A 17115-nucleotide genomic window follows, 5' to 3' on the forward strand; every position below is an offset into this window, starting at 1 on the left:
GCAAGGAGGAGTAAGACAGTTGCCACAACACAGCACTACCCACAGCGTTGGCCTCTCAACAGTCTTTTATTATTGCTTTTGGGGAGGAGGGGGGGGGGGTTGAGGAGCTGTTGGTTTTAAAACGATCAAGACTTGAAATATTGTAAAACGTTAACTGATTGAAAAGGGTGTGACATGTACGCTGGTTTGTCAGATTAGTGTATTTTTGACCTGGAGACAGAGTTGTTTCTATTTTGTGGGCTGGACCATACCTCTTAACATTGTCCCGGAAAGCAATCAACACAATGTAAGCACACAAACCGGACCAACCTACTGACTGACTGGATGGCGGGTCTGTTCCCAGCATGTAGGCCTGTCTAAGATTTAGCTAAACTTATACTCAGCCCACCAAATCACTAGGCATACTTTAATATAATTGCATTATAGGTGTGCACTTTTTCCTAGTTTAATGGTTATTTATGATATTGGAAAGTTACAGCTAATATATTGTGTTGAGCTGCAGGAAACCCGCAAGCATAATGTTACTGCAAATTTACCGTCTGAGTAAGCTCCAACCCTTCCATTTATACAAAACCCATCTATGAGCTTAAGCCCATCTTCTAGTTACCTAAACCACCCTTACTCTTCACTTCATCATATACATTTCACATTAAGGGCAAGATTTATTAAACCTTCTAAACAGAAAAAGTGGAGAAGTTGCCTATAGCAACCAACCAGCTTCTAGCTATTAGTTTACTAGAACACCATAAAATGACAAAGGAACGATTCCCGTCAGCGGCAGCCCGACAGGTACAGAGTGCGACGCAGCGGAAGCCCGACAGCGCTGGAAATCCCGATCGTGGATAGGTAAGTATCCACAAACCTGACCCCCCTAACCCTAACCCTCCTTAGGGGTGCCTAACCCTAACTTCCCCCCCAAGTGCCTGACCCTAATCCCCCCTCTAAGTGCCTAACCCTAACCACCCCCTTCCCCGCTGCCTAAACCTAAGTCCCCCGGGGGTGCCTAACCCTAACTCTCCCTCCCCCTAGCCTAACCCTCCCGGGGGGGTGCCTAACCCTAAGTCCCCCCCGGGAGCCCTAAACCTAACCCTCCCCCCCCCCGCGGCTGTCCGCTCGCGGCGCCTGGCATCACTACGATCGTGATGCCGGGCGCCGGTCTCCCGGCATCGGGGAAATGCGGGCGTCTACATCTAGACGCCCGGCATTTCCCCCTTGCCAGGATAAGACATTCGGGAAGCCGGCTGCCGGTATATAGGCAGTCGGCTTCCCGATTGCTTCCCATGACAAATGCTGATTGGCTGCTATGTGCAACTTCTACACTCTACAGGGCCCATTTATCAATGATCACATATTCAATGAGATCTGGGTGTGACATTAGCAGCCATGATCACATTAGCGCCCATGATCACATTGCAGTATGTGATCTAACTGGCTAAATTTATTAAAGAGCACCCTCAGGGATAGGTGCTCCCAAAGGATCTCACGTCCCTGCAATGTGCACGGAGTGAAGTGACCAGGACTCCTGCACATTCCGGAGCTTGGTAAATTCGACAGCATCGCATCTCATATAGAAACCTGTGCTCAGAAATGGAGGGACCAGCGATATCTGCTGCCGTCTCTCCATAATACATCTGGGTATACTTAATATTTCCGGCTAGTCCATGAAAAAGGGTATTTTTGGGCAATGTGCCGCAAATAGTTAATGATAAATGGGCCACTTTCTCTTTGGAAGGATTGATACATCTCCCCTTAAATACGCTTATTTTTAGCTTGGTCATGTTCCCCCTACACAAATTATCGATGCTTCAAGGCTCACCTTTATAATAGGGTTGTACGTTGTAGAAGTGGATAGCGCATTAATCATATTTTTGTAATTCTGTAAAACTTTTTACATAATCATGGAAAAATGTTATATTTTTGTATTTTTCCTTCCTATGTAATGATGAGCATAAAATAAACAGACCATCGAAATATAGAATTAAATTATTGTTACAAATTTTTATTAATTGTTACTAGTAAACCAATATGTTATCCATCTAATTTTAGTTCAGAAGATGAATTATGTAATTTGTGTTCTATTTTATTTTATTATCTGCCTATGCTATTCAGCAGATGCCAATATTGCCAAATGAATACTCGTAATGCATTTTATGAACATTAGGTGTTCTGTTATTGTACAGTATAATCTGTTTAACTATGTTATGCCATCTTGGCAAGTTACTTAAAGTTTACTTAATTATTAACTTTGTACAACAGTCAAACATCAGAATTAGACTGAACATAATTTTTCAGACACAAAAATCATCATGTATCATAGCCAAACAAGGACCGCAATTTATCAACGCGTTTTATCATATGCAACGCGTTTTAAAACTTGTTGCATATGTTAAATGGTGCTCAAGGCAATCAGCTCCAATTTTTTAAACATGGCAGTTAGGAGCTGATTGGCTGGAGCACCATTATCATATGCAATGAGCATTAGCACTCGTTGTGAATGATAAAACTCGTTGATACATGTGGCCCCATGTGTGTTACGTATGAAGAGATGAAGTGCTGGCTAATGCATAATGTGCAATTCACAATAAATGACCCATAATAAAGAATGAATAACCTACAATTCATTAAAGTGACAAGTGAGGACTGAATAGTGACAACGTGTGGGAATTGATGAGGAATAAGTGAAGAGTGACAACGAATGATGACTGACAGCTGACGCTAATGGGAAATCAGCAAACTCTTCCACATACGAGGGTTGTTCAAAAAGTAAGGCCTAAATGCTCATAACTCTGAAATAATATGCAACATTTATTTGAAACTTTGTCAGTTTGTACTTTAATATGTCTGCTAACTATATATTTAGTTTTGTTTAGGTAGTCCACGAATTACCATGGAATCCAAGATGAAACAAAGAGCAGTCATTGAATTTCTGGACAAAGAAGGCTGCAGTGCTACAGAAATCCACAGAAGACTGAAAAAAGTGTATGGTGAGCGTACAATTGACTTTAGCAAAGTCAGAAGGTGGATGAAGCTTTTTCAATCGGGAGAATCGTCTATGTGCGACAAACCTCGTGGTGGCAGACCATCAACTGCAGTGACAGCAGAGAACCGACACAAAGTCAGTGCCATGATTCAGAAAGACCATTGTGTGACCATTGGAGATATCAGTGATGAACTGGAATGTAGCCATGGCACAGTAGAAAGACTAATCAATGATTTGGGATATCGTAAAGTGTGTGCTAAATGGGTTCCAAAGCAATTAACCAGGGATCATAAGGCCCAGAGGGTGGAAGTGTGCAATGACCTTTTGACCAACTTTGAAGCCAACCCTCAGATGTTTTTAGAAAATATCATTACAGGAGATGAGACCTGAGTATTCCTTTATGACCCAGAAACAAAGGCCCAATCAAAGCATTGGAAACACCCAAGTTCACCTAGGCCAAAAAAGTTTAAATCACAGCGTTCCGTAAACAAAGTCATGGCCACATTCTTCTGGGATTGCCGAGGTGTTATTCTCATAGATTACTTGGAACAAAGCCAATCAATCAACAGTGATCGATACATTATTACACTTAAGAAGCTGAAAGAAGCCATCCGCAAAAAAAAGGTCAACAATTCGACTGTCAAATGTCATCTTACACCACGACAATGTCAGACCTCACACTTCGATGGCAACATCTGCGGCCATTGCCAAAATGGGGTGGACAATAATGCCACATCCACCATACAGTCCTGATTTGGCCCCTTCTGACTTTCATCTGTTTGGCCCTCTCAAATACTGACTCCATGGTCAACATTTTGAAGACATAAAGGTTGTTAAAAACGCCAAATGTTCCTGGGTCAAACACCAACCACTGGAATTTTTCCAAAGTGGATTCACAGCTTGGGTAGAGAGGTGGAGAAAATGTTTAAGGGCAGATGGTGAATTTTTTGAGTAGAGTCATTCTGTTACTAAGACTTCAAAGTATTTTACTGCAAAATTTCAAATCTGTATCGATAATAAAATTTTAGTTGTGAGCATTTAGGCATTACATTTTGAACAACCCTCGTACATACACACACATATGTATATGAAAAAGTAGGGGGGGGGGGCTGTGCTGCACATCCTAATCTTAAATATAATAAGAGGTGCTACCATACTGAGACCTGTAGTTCTAATGCAGAAAAAAAGCAAAATACAGGTGCTCACTCTAAGCACCAAGGGGCCTATTCATCATCACTTAATTTCTACATTTGCAGGTGAAACTGAACATTTTCATCTGTAAGTGTAGAAATTAAGTTATCGGGCCTTTCATCAAGAGGGTAAAGCAGGAGATATCACAGATATTTCCTGCTTACCTTCCTTTGGCGGAATGTCCCCATACACGAGTATGGGGACAGAATTCATCAAGCTCCAATACAATATTTTCGGAGCTTGATTGCGGGAGCATTCGCCATCTTCAGAACCCTACACCACTGTCCGGCTCCTACCGCCGGACATCGGGGCTCTTGTGTACATACGTGACCTTTTCGGAGCAGTGAAGCCGCTCGCGGGGTCAGCTGATTTTCGGATGAGCTGTCTCCGTGCCGGAGCAATGATGAATTGCTCTGGCGTCTGCGGCGAGTTAGTATATTAATTATCAGGGTTCGTTCGGACCCCGATAATTAACATCATGACTAGACCCCTAAGAATTCTGATAATTCTCTGCTCTCTGATCTGTGTTCAGTATAAAGCATTGTAAATGCAATTTCCATTTCAGGGCATATCTGCACCAATTAACACCATCTATTGTAATGTACTCCTATAATTACGTTGAAAATATAATATGAGTGGTAAATAGACCAAATAGCTGTTCACTGATTACCTCCATTATAAAGTTTTCAAAATATGAGCATTGACTAGAAACATCTATTGGAACATACACTTCCTTTGAATGTAGAAATCAAAGTGGTAAATAATATATGATGTGAGAAAGCACTCAATACATCACTTGTGTCAGAGTATGTGTTTGTTGTGGACTTGGGGTGGAGACAGGAGCAGACACCGGAACAGGTTTAAACTGAAAGGTGGGTTGTTTAATGTGAATGTTCGTAGACATGAATAATAAGATAAACTAAAGTCCAGTAATAAACAAACTGATATATGTGGCTGAAGGGAGCTGTAGTGAATGGGAGTAAACAAATGTCCATATCAGTGACAGAGATGAATCCAGATAGACTGTGAGAGTGAAGTGGATATCCTGGTTTGCTGAATAATGGCTGAAGGGGATATCCGGTAATGTTGTGATGATGGTTGCGCAGGAATGGGTTAACTGAGGAGACAGGTTCAGGCAGGAATGGGTTAACTGAGGAGACAGGGTCAGGCAGGAGTGGGTTAACTGAGGAGACAGGTTCAAGCAGGAGTGGGTCTGGTGGAAGGTGCAGGGCTGATCTCAGTGGAGAGCAAGGCAAGGCAGAGCGGTGCAGGCTATGCAGGGAGCCAGAAGCCGACAAGGAGCTAGGGCAAGCACCGGAACACAAGTCTAGGTTTCAGGAGCGCAGAGAACTCTCTCACAGCTACGCTGTGAACATATTGCACTGGCAACTACAGGGAGCTCCAAACACCCTTAAGTACCCAGTAGCGGAACGTGATAAGTCAGAGAGAACAGGTGACCTACAGACGATTGGCCTGCTATGTCACATGGCAAAAGACAACATGGTGGCACCCAGACACCTGCGACGCAGAGATGCCGCTAGACTTACCCTTGCCAGAATGGCCCAATGCTGGCAGACCTCTGCGTACAGCCAATGCCAGTCTCCACACGCCAGCTCCCCCGACTGATGGACCGCGCCACAGTGCCCTCACCGGTAACGACCGCAAACCTCAACGCCGCGAAACCCTGGTCGTGACAACTTGTTATTTTGACTTCTTGGGACTCATGACTTGTCAGTCATCATGCCCTACGCATTATACATCACATATATTATATTTGCTTGTAACAAATCACAAATGTATTTGATACTGATATGAATGATGATATTTGAGTCTGGCAAATGTTAATATTATGAAATGGACACTATACTTATCAATGCCGCCACCCGTTTTTTCCTTAACTTTGTGGAATTAAAAACAGGTAGGCCAAGATAGAATGTATATTAAGCAAAACAAGTGCTACATTTTTGATACTGTGATACAATAGTGAACTTAATAAAACGTTACCACATGGGGTAGATGCACTAAGCCTTGGAGAGAGATAAAGTGCCAGCCAATCAGCTCCTAATTGTCATTCTTCAAACAGCCTGTAAAATGACTATTAGGAGCTGATTGGTTTGTACTTTATCTCTCGCCAAGGCTTAGTATATCTCTCCCTTATAACCTAATCGCGCTAGGTCCATCACTCATATATGTCTATTTAGTTTTGCCCAAGAGTGATTGCTACTTTTATTTGTTTCTCTGTAGCCTGAGAATCTGCTATATTTCAGCCAAGAAGGAGAGTCAAAGATTATGATAAGTGATTTTGGACTTTCCAAGATGGAAGGTAAAGGAGATGTGATGTCCACAGCCTGTGGGACTCCAGGGTATGTCGGTAAGTGATAAGATACACAGTAGTGTTATGTGACCGTATATTGGCCACATACTGACATCTACTTCGATTAATGTTAATAAGTCAACATGTGTGTGAGTATTTTTAGAGAACTTACTTAAAATATGACTAGGCTGATCGATGCTTCATTTAACTCACTTCCCTATTTAAGGGTTATTTTTTCTTTAACCATTTTCTTATCTATAACAGTATGTGAAAACACAATCTGAGCCACCAACTACAAAATAGTATGGGAATGTAACATTTCTATAATCATAATTTACAACAGAAACTGCTTTTTTTTCTTCTGTAAAAGTTTTATCATGCTGGATCATCCATTGTGAGCACCTTTAAAACTCCACTAAAGAAAATGCTTCGTCATTTGCTGTCCGTTGATGGGTCTTCTAATTATTACCAGTTACATGAATGTGTATGTTCTTTATAGACATGCTCACATGACAGCCTTTATATCTTGTGTCACTGCTTTAAAAGCTATGCGTAATTTTGTAGCAATGAGCTCTTAATGTACAACTCAAAATCACACAAGTTCAAAGACGTATCTTTTGAAGTTTGGTCAGGTGTGCTAGTGAATGACGCACACTGGGACATCGGGAATGGGGAATGTCTTGTCACAAGTAAACAAATAGAGTACAGTATCTTAAATAGAACAACATTACATCTGTAGAGATAGTTATTGCTGGTTGATTACATTTCTACATGTGTAAGTGAAATACCCTGACGGTGAGGGCATGAGGCAGCACCAGCGCCACCTGTATCTACGTGAGCTTTCATCTGTGGCATTGAGATCCTACCAGCTTTATGCAGACACTCTGGCATTCTCTGAACCACAGTTTTTGTCCATTTTCTGGGGTTTGGGAGTATATGGCTTTTTGTCATTTACTCCCTTATATTACCAGATTTTCATTTCAACCAACTAGTTGGATGAAAGTTGATTTAGTGTCTGTCCAGCTTAAGAGCTCAGGCCAAACTTAAGGTGCATACACACGTAATGATATAAATGAGCGATTTGAACGATAACGATATCGTTATCATTTAAATCGTTAATTTTTATTCCCTACAAACTCACCGATGACCAGCGACGCGCGGCCACGTATTGACGATAGCGATATCGTCCATCGGCCGTGCATGCAGGTCAACTTCGAGCAAATTACTATAGAGACCTGCGATCATTGACCTCGGGTCGCTATAGTCGTCGGTGAGTAGGTGGTGTGCTGGATAATAGATATCGATCATCCAGCACACCAGGGAAGGTGCATGACGATCAGCCAGCGATATCTTATCGCTGGCTGATCGCTACGTGTGTATGCACCATTAGATTATCATAGAGCAAAAGATAACACTGAATGTGACCACAGCAGTTGCTCTCTGCATCATGTGACCTCCGCTGCCCTGTCCAGTGGAGCAGGAGGAGGGAATACAGGGTATTCTGCAGTGTTCCGCCTATCTCCGCGGGCAAAAGATTCCTGACTGAGTTTATATGTTTGACAAGGTAAATGTTAATTTTCTGGCCGGGTGGTATTAATAATTATCAGCGGCCAACCACTACATATCTAACAACCACTAATTAGTCACTAATTACTACAAGGACAGTAGATCTACTCAGCATGAGATGACCAGTGGATATTCTAGCAATATAGATCTATTATTTTCTTTAGAGAGTAATGACATTAACTGGCACAAAACAATTCTGGTGATAAATCTTCCTCATGAATTTGAGTTATTGACAACAGTGTATATAGTGTTTTTTAATAGCATTTGCGGTTAACATTCTAAATGTAAACATTGTTTTAAACATTCTTCATATTCAGACCTTGCCCTAATGCAGCGGTTCCCAAAGCGTGCGCCGCGCAGGGGTGCCGTGGGTGGATGGTCTGAGGGTAAGATAGTTAGGCAGTCGCCCGCGGCCATTTACACTGCACAGCTGGCCCCATGCTGTACTGCTGACTCTCACTGGCTGTGAGAGCTGCGCGGCCCCGCCCACTCCTACTCCACCCATCTTATCTTGCTCCTCCACCTCGCAGTGTGGCTGGACTCCTGATGGCTCTTCTGTTTATGTGGCAGTCTGTGGCACAGCTGAAGCCCTGAGCTGGTGTAATTGTTAAATAAATTAAAATTAAAAATATGTAATTTAATATATTATTTCTCTATCCTTACATTTTTGATTGTCAAATAAACTGTGTATTTAGCACTGGGTGGGGTGGAAGGGAGTATTGCTGACCATGTTAAAGCTATTATTACATGGTTTTAGATATTTTAAATAGAGATAAAATGCATAAGTCTTATACACTTTTATTTTGCGCTCTATCTGTATATAAAATACCTATAACAATGTAATTACCACGGTCCTCCGTGCCCCCTTCCACCACACACCTGGGCTAAATATACAGCTTATTTGAATCAGAGATGGGCGCTATAGCACAGCTGCTGCGTCTCTGTACGCAGCAGCTGTGCTAAAATATACAAAGCCGCAGGAGGCGTCTTGTGTAAATAGACGCCCACCTCATGCTTTTGGGATCTGATGATGCATCTGATGCTGGCCTAGGGGTGCCGTGTAAAGACTAAGGGTGCCATGAAGTACAAAAGTTTGGGAACCACTGCCCTAGTGAATTTTGCATCCCTGGTGAATTTTTTCCAACATTGTGAATTTCAGTAAGCCTCAAAATAGAGGACTTGGGGCTCTATTTACTACAATCCGCATATTGAATGCGGATTGTAGTGTGATATTACCGAGTGAATTCGCATTGCGAATTCAGGCAATATCACAGGGATTTACTATAAATCCATTGCAGGGACAGAGCTTGCGATAAAGCTCTGTCCCTGCATATCCCATCCGCACTCTAGTCGCGGTATTTTCGGAAAAAATACCGCGACTAAGATCCCGCGCATGCGTCGACCCACCGTCGCTGCTACCCCCCACCGACGCTAATCCCCGCCCCCCGTGATCGTGGACCCCCCGCGACCCCCCCCTCCCTTCATTACACTTACCTGCATCCTCCTGGCCACTGTGGGAGACCAGCTGACCGGAGAGGTGCCATCACCGGAGGCCCGATCACCGGTCCCTGGATTCAGGTAAGTAAAAAAAAAATTTTTCCTTTTTTTTTTTTTTTTTACAGCAATCAGCTTGCGGTCTGTTTAGACCACATAGCTGATTACTGGTACGGGCTCCCGCCTCTGCTCTCCCCGTTAGAGCAGAGTGGGAGCCCGGTAACCGGGGGAGACCCTGGATAACGCCACCTCCAGGTGGCGTTATTATCACAGGGCTTCCCCCAGTATTTTTTTTACAATTTATTTTTAGTAACTCTGGTCGGATCACATTTCCCATTACAATTATGGGAAATGCGATCTGCTTTACTAAAAATAAGTGATACTTAGGGGTTGGAGTAGAATTTTACTAATTCTACTCCAATTGCCCTGTAATAACTACAGGTGAAACTAAAATAATGTGAAAAGGGTGTGAAAACACCCTTTTTCACTTTATTTTAGTAAAAATAATGTTAATAAATAGAGCCCTTGGTCACCGATAGTGCTCTGTGTTGAGTGACATTTATTATATTGTTTGTTGAGTATCCTCTAAGGTCCCCTTGCCAAGCAAGGTGTGTTTGAGAAACATATATTAAGCTTTAATCCAAGGGCTTTTCTCATGTATCAAGCCTAAGAAGTAAAACTTTCAGGTTTAATTCAGTGAAGATTGATATATGGCCCCCGGTGTCCAGGAATCAGGTGCAGCCCATCATCTCTGTGTCAGTGGAGCAGCTCCTTGCAGGCTCTTTCATCCCACAAAGTCTTTATCTTATTTGATGTGATCTCTGTAAGTGGGTCACATTTATTCTTGGCACACACACACAGGATATTTTCATGCATTTTAGAAAAGCACTTTTAATATAACCTAAGTGTCTGTGACCAGGACGATCAGAGACTTCTGCATTAGTGACATGACTTTAGCAGCATTTTGTGCATATTTAGTGAAATTCACTGTATCATTTTTCCTTAGGGAGCAAAGTTACAGTAATATCAATGTGACTTTGTTACATTTATATTACAATCTGTGTCTGCAAACAGTGATTTTGTCATTTGACTAAAGCATGTATTATATTTTAATGTGAACTTTACTGATAGGCCCAATACATGTATGATTTTTCCCTATAGATTGTAAGCTTGCAAGCAGGGCCCTCTTACCTCTATGTCTGTCTGTTATTACCCTGTTTTGTTCTATCAATGTTTCCAATTGTAAAGCGCAACGGAATATGCTGCGCTATATAAGAAACTGTTAATAAATAAATAAAATAATGATGTCACACGGTTACACTTACAGTACATCTGCAGTCAGGGCTGATGGAGACAAGCTCCATCCATAATTGATGTAATTACATAGTAAAAGAAATACAGAACTATAGCATTCTTTGTCGCACACAAATGTGCCTATTTAACTAGTACACCAAGGAGACACGTCCAGCATACTAAGTAAATTTGGGGTGGTCAGGATCAGGATACAATTGATCTCGACATTACCAGGCAGGCGGAGGTGCACATTCCATTGACCATCACAAAAAGATACAATAGCATATTATGTTTATCACTCTGGAATTACTGGTGAAACATCATTTTAAAAGTTTCATATATAATAGTAATGACTTGTTCAGTTATATTTCTGTGTACATATATCTGCTGACTTTGAAGATTAGTGTCATTCATATTCAGCATAGCAAATATATGTAGCCTTCTACTGTAGATGAAACTAGTTAAGTTTATCTTATGTTCCCTATGTTGGTTGGATTAATGCTGCTTGGGAGCATGTATGCAGTCCCAGTACAAGCTACTGTATGGTCTGTGGCACCTTTTTGTATTATAGTAATATGATTTTAGTTTTTGCATTCTGTTACATAAAGTAATTTCCCCCCACTGCTGTCTGTCCTCCACAGTGGAAGCTACACTCACCATCTTGCATGTCTGTATGACTCGCGCCATCACACAGACCTGCAAGGTGGGCAGTTTGCTGGGCACTGTGACAGTGCTGCATTAGGCACATATATTGGTGTATATAAAAAAATAGAAATATGTGGATCACTATAAAATAAGCATAATTGTTGCATCATACTGAGTATAATTTATTAAAGACAAGTATATATGAACATATACACTGCTGTGATCAACTGAGAATAAAAGTAAATAGGGACCAGAAGGTCATAAAGATTCCCAACCAGTTCAGGATCATACAGAACGTCCCAATAATGCTCCATGTATCGTTTGAAATAATCTAAAGATGACAGTTCAACAAATCCAAGTGGGACCACATTATAACAAGGTCCAGCAACAGCCAGTGCCCTGGATAGGCACTAACCACTGCATACCAGGGACAAGACATTTCAGTTTAGAGGTGCTCTGACCCAGTCGTCTAGCCATACAATTGGGCCATTGTCACAGTGGCTCAGATCCTTCACTTGCCCATATTTCCTGCTTCCAACACATCAACTTCAAGAACTGAGTGTTCAATTGCTGCCTGATATATCTCACCCCTTGCCAGATGACATTGTAACAAGATAATAAATGTTATTCACTTCACTTTTAAGTGGTTTTAATGTTTCTATGGTTTAATGTTCTCTAATATTTTACAGCTCCAGAAGTCCTTGCCCAGAAGCCCTACAGCAAAGCAGTAGACTGCTGGTCTATTGGTGTAATAGCTTATATTCTGTAAGTATAGTACATTGTTTGTTTTCACTATTGCTCACAATCCAATGCACTACTCAGCTGAACAGTTTGGACAGGAACTTTAGATCACTACTATGTGCTATTGGAGAACTATGGTCTGGGGGAGATTCAATTGTTTTTTTATGTTGCAGTAATTAATGGGCACCCAATGTTGCAATTCAATTGCTAAATGTTTTGGTTTTGGAACTGGATATCCTTATAAATGGGTAAAATCATATATTTGGGAGCTTTTAGTTTGGACAATAGTGTTATCATTAAAATTCATTTATAGTTATTTAAAGTAAATTTTTTGATGACCACCTCAAAGCTGTCATTTTTTCAACAATTGTGGCCAAAACTGCAGTGGACTGGCTGGCTAAAAATAGAAACAGAGCAATGGCACTGACCAGGGCGGTAACTAGGGGTGTGCCGTGTGCGAGCGCAAGGCCCTGCACAAGGTCATGCTCCTGCAAATGTCATACCAAAGACGTGCACACAAAAATGGGGCGTGGCCATGTGATCGTCTCTTTAACTTGACTACAGATATTTTTTGGCTCTTAGCCTCTGACTGGTTGGCCACCCCTGTTCTAGAGACTTCATCAGCTGCGGCCCCTAGAAGCAAGGTAGGACTGACGCTATAGCAGGGAAGTGGCTTCTCATTGGAAGCGCTCTCTCTGTTAATTAATTAAACACCTCCGCCTGAGACTGCCTGTTCGGCTGTGATTAGCATTGAGTGACTCTTCTGCTACTGCTAGACAGAGCCTATGAGTTGTGGATTTTACTGGGGAAGGGGGGGGGGGAGAGGAATCCGCCACTGGCTAGTATCTGAAAATGTTCTAAAATTACGGTTACAATTCTATATACTATACATACATACACATTCTTTTCCAAAAGAGTAGATTACAGTGGTATAATTTGGAAATGATCATAATATTGTATGGACATCTGGATCTTTCATGAAGAAAAACAGGCTATATTTAGAATAAATAGCTGAACATTAGCCATTGCCGGAGATTTAACATTATAATCCAAGAATATACTTATCTGACTTGCACAAATGCCAGTTAGTAATGTATAATAATTTAATTACCTCCAGACTCCTTTGTTTAGTTTATTGTACGTCCTGTTAAATACTCCATTGATAGCAAAATGTGTTAGTCAGAGGAGTTATTATTCATTTGACATTTCCTGTTATTTAATAACAAGAGTCTACATTATACAGATTGCTGTTTCGTAATAGTGTGTCTAGATCGGGGATTGTGTTTCTGCCATACTTTATACTGCTACTTTGTAGCAGTTTGTTTTATACAGACCGCTTTAACAGCCCTGCTAGAACAAATTGTTACATTAGTTCATCCATCAAGCTATATATATATGGCTAAAGGAAATGCTTTGCATTCTGGTACTTGGTGAATTGCATTTAAGCAGCCACCATAGGTTGACCACCATGAGGACTGCTATTGGGACTGACAACGGGGGATGATTTTTCCGGGGGGATATCCTGCAAATATTACTTGATGAATAAATCCTATGTGTGTTTAAGATAATCTCTAATACACAGGGGTATTGTGCATAGATATGTCTTGTGCACAATGTTTTATATTTACCACCGTGCTAACCTCCTGTTTACATGAATGTAGCTGTTTTTGCAGGTCTGAGCACAAGCCTCTGAATTGTTCTTTATCTTCATGGTACTGACAATAAATGCTGAGTGCATATGGTATAATTTAGCTTTTACAATGGCATCTATGGTATTACAGATCTTATGATTAATCAAATGTGCTACAAATAATTATGAATATCTGTCTTTCAGGCTTTGTGGGTATCCACCTTTCTATGATGAAAATGATTCCAAATTGTTTGAACAGATTCTGAAAGCAGATTATGAATTTGATTCTCCGTACTGGGATGATATTTCAGATTCTGGTACGTATGTACAACATGACCCTGCATTGCTTACCAAAGGGCCATTGAGAACTATGTGAATATAGAGTGTCAATCACAGTTATTTCTGGATTTCATTGACATATCTTTAGTTTCTTCACGTACAAGAGGAAATTTAAAATGTAAAAACTTTGATATGTGTCTTTACCACTATCTTCCAACCATCCCATTTTTTGGTTGTACCAATACCCATCCCTTCAGTTTCCATGGCTCTGTATCCCTGCAGTGCATGTATGTGTGTACTATATATATATATATATATATATATATATATATATATTTATATTTATAACTGAGGGCATCTGTTTTTGTGTGTTTGTTTGTTATAGACTCTGCAACCACTGAACCAATTGTGATGTGGTTTTCACCATTGTATAGGTAATTTTCCCAGGCAGAAGGATCATCACGATCGGTACTCAGGGGGCAGTGGGCGGGGCTTCGCAGGGAGGGTTCCTCTGCACTGCTCTCGGCAAGTCTAAATTATTTTCAGCCCTATGCCCCGTAGAGGAGCTTTTGCTGTGAGCAGTGATAGGAGTCCAGAGCCTGCAGTAAAGAGAGCAGCTGCAACCTAAGGAGACCCATTACAAAAGCGCTGATGTATCTGCTGTTCGGGGACCCGTTAGGTGTGATGATTGGTGGAGTTTCCTGTAATCTGGGGAGGCTGCAGCAATGTCCTCAGTGACGAGAATACCAGAGGGCAGTCACTGAAGCGAACAGAGGGGCTAGCCAGTACAAGTCCCTAGAAGTGGTTCCTGTGCAGGAGGTGCAACTCTGTATAAGGGAGCTAGTGTCCAAGTGGCAGAGATCACTAGAGTGCAGCCCACTGAGGGAGGGAGCCGGCTGCCTAGGGAGAGACAGCTCGCAGGCTGCCGGGTGCTGCAGCTAGTGTATGGGGCATATCCATTTGCGGGCGTGAAAATTTAAACGCACAGAGGTGCAGGGTTTTTCTCACAGCCGCAGTTTTGCTATTCAATAAGTGACTGAAAATCAGACGCGTTGATTTTTATAGAAATCACAGCGTCTTTTTTTTTTCTCGCTCCTCCAGAGCAAGTCTGATTTTGCCAAGATCATTCATTTTAGGAAAAATCAGCTGGACATGCTCTGTCGGGAGCCATCTCTTCTGCAGCAGGGTGAGTGTGTGTGAGAGTTTGTAAGTATGCATAAGTGAGTGAGTGTGTGTGACCTCACCCCCCCGTGTGAGTGTATAACCCCCCCAGTAATGGTTGCTGGGAGAACTACATCTCCCAGCAACCCTTGTGCCTCTGGAGCCTCACAGCAGCCCCTTCCCCATTGACAAGAAGGAGGTGAGGCCACCGGGAACCATGGAGACCCCTGTACACGTAAGTATAATATTTATTTCATTGTACGTGCCGTGGGGTTTTCAGAACAGAAAACCCTGAGACCACTTTTTTTTTTTATTCGTATTGGGTGCAAGTGTTTTTTTTTTTTTTTTTTTTTTTTTTTTTAACCTCGCACCCAATTGGATATGCCACTATGTGTGTGTGTTTGTGTGTGTGTGTGTGTGTGTTTGTGTGTGTATGTATATATATATATATATATATATATATATATATACACATAGATATATATACACATAGATATCCACAATAGGGAAGATCAGCACACCAAGTAATTGCCAAATAAAATATAAATTTATATAGAGAGCATGTCAAAAAATACTGTTGTCCAGGAGCCACATATTAAAGTGCATAACAGTGCATAATTGCCATGTAAACTTATCCAAACTGCTTGTGTTGCTCTCTGGCCTCAGAAGTAAATAACAGTCAATCCTAGTAAATGGACAGCCCGACGGCCGTTTCGGTGCTAGGACGCACCATCATCATGGGGCACCTCGTCATCATGATCGTCAGAGCTTTAACTATTCTTTTTGGTGCCCTGGGCCAGAAAGAACATTAGCGCGCCACCCCCCCCCCTGTTTTTCAAATAGGGATATAAGTTGCGCCCAAAGGGTGTGGCTTGACTGCCATATGAGAGGTGATTGGTTTGAGTCCCGCGTATGACTACTTCAAATTGGTGTGTAAATAAAAGAGGATGTGACTCAAGCTGCTTGGTGAGGTGTTTAGATGGAGGGGAGTCAGCCAGGGAGGAGATAGGGGCGGTCAGGAGATGCTGGGGATAAAAAAAGAGGAAGCTACAAATGAGAATGATTATAAATAGAAAATTGACAGGCCCGAATGGTGCTTTCTGCCCTGCTTTGCCCTGTGCCAGGGCACATGTCGCACCACCATAGTTACGGCCCTGCTAATCATTATTATCGTTAAAACTCTGGAGTAAAAAGTGTATGGTAGGTGTGGCACTGCCGCCTCTGTCTATCTTTTCCACACATCCCTGATCAAAACACACAAATTTCCAGCACTATATACTGCTGCACATTTGTATAATACCCACATGAATCCCCGGGTTCACATATGTATCTATAAATCTGCTCTGATACTAGCCAGTGCCTCCCCAGCCATTCACCTCACCGCACATCACTGGTAACTACATCTTCTCAATTTGATGTGCAAATATCTTGACTGTTCTGTACTTTTGTACATACTTAAGGGCTCATTCACACATATACACCCAGGAAAATGGGTTAAAACTAATATTTGCTTTAGCTTCACTTTTAAAATGTGTCAAAGAGTAATGACCGGTGCAACTGCTGGGTGACCTTGAAAACATGAACCGTGTGGAGTCCTGAGGACCAAGTGTGAGAATCACTGCCCTAGCAGCATTTTTTTGAAGCACCCCTAGGTCAACAGTTTCTTCTTAAGAAATTCAGCAAAATTATGAAATTAAGTATATAGTGTTACCTGTCAGCTATGTGGATGAGGACAGGGTTGCGCTTCTGTCCACATATTTAATATTGGCAGCCGCCTGCATTGGTTTTGCTTATCACATTGACCATAGATATTTTATATTT

At 41.7% G+C, this 17115-nt stretch overlaps 1 protein-coding gene across 2 annotated transcripts in view; it reads left to right on the forward strand.

Annotated features, from left to right (window-relative positions):
• CAMK1D (calcium/calmodulin dependent protein kinase ID) overlaps positions 1 to 17115 on the forward strand; it is a 456946-nt gene that overhangs the window by 393039 nt on the left and 46792 nt on the right. For both annotated transcript variants that reach the window (XM_088468914.1, XM_088468913.1), the window contains exons 5-7: positions 6416 to 6542; positions 12173 to 12248; positions 14059 to 14171. In XM_088468914.1, coding sequence (XP_088325040.1) covers positions 6416 to 6542; positions 12173 to 12248; positions 14059 to 14171 — 316 coding nt within the window. The remainder of the gene's footprint in view (positions 1 to 6415; positions 6543 to 12172; positions 12249 to 14058; positions 14172 to 17115) is intronic.

This window comes from Taudactylus pleione, unplaced genomic scaffold, assembly GCF_031769625.1.
Source record: "Taudactylus pleione unplaced genomic scaffold, aTauple2 ptg000086l, whole genome shotgun sequence".
Taxonomy (NCBI): Eukaryota; Metazoa; Chordata; class Amphibia; order Anura; family Myobatrachidae; genus Taudactylus; species Taudactylus pleione.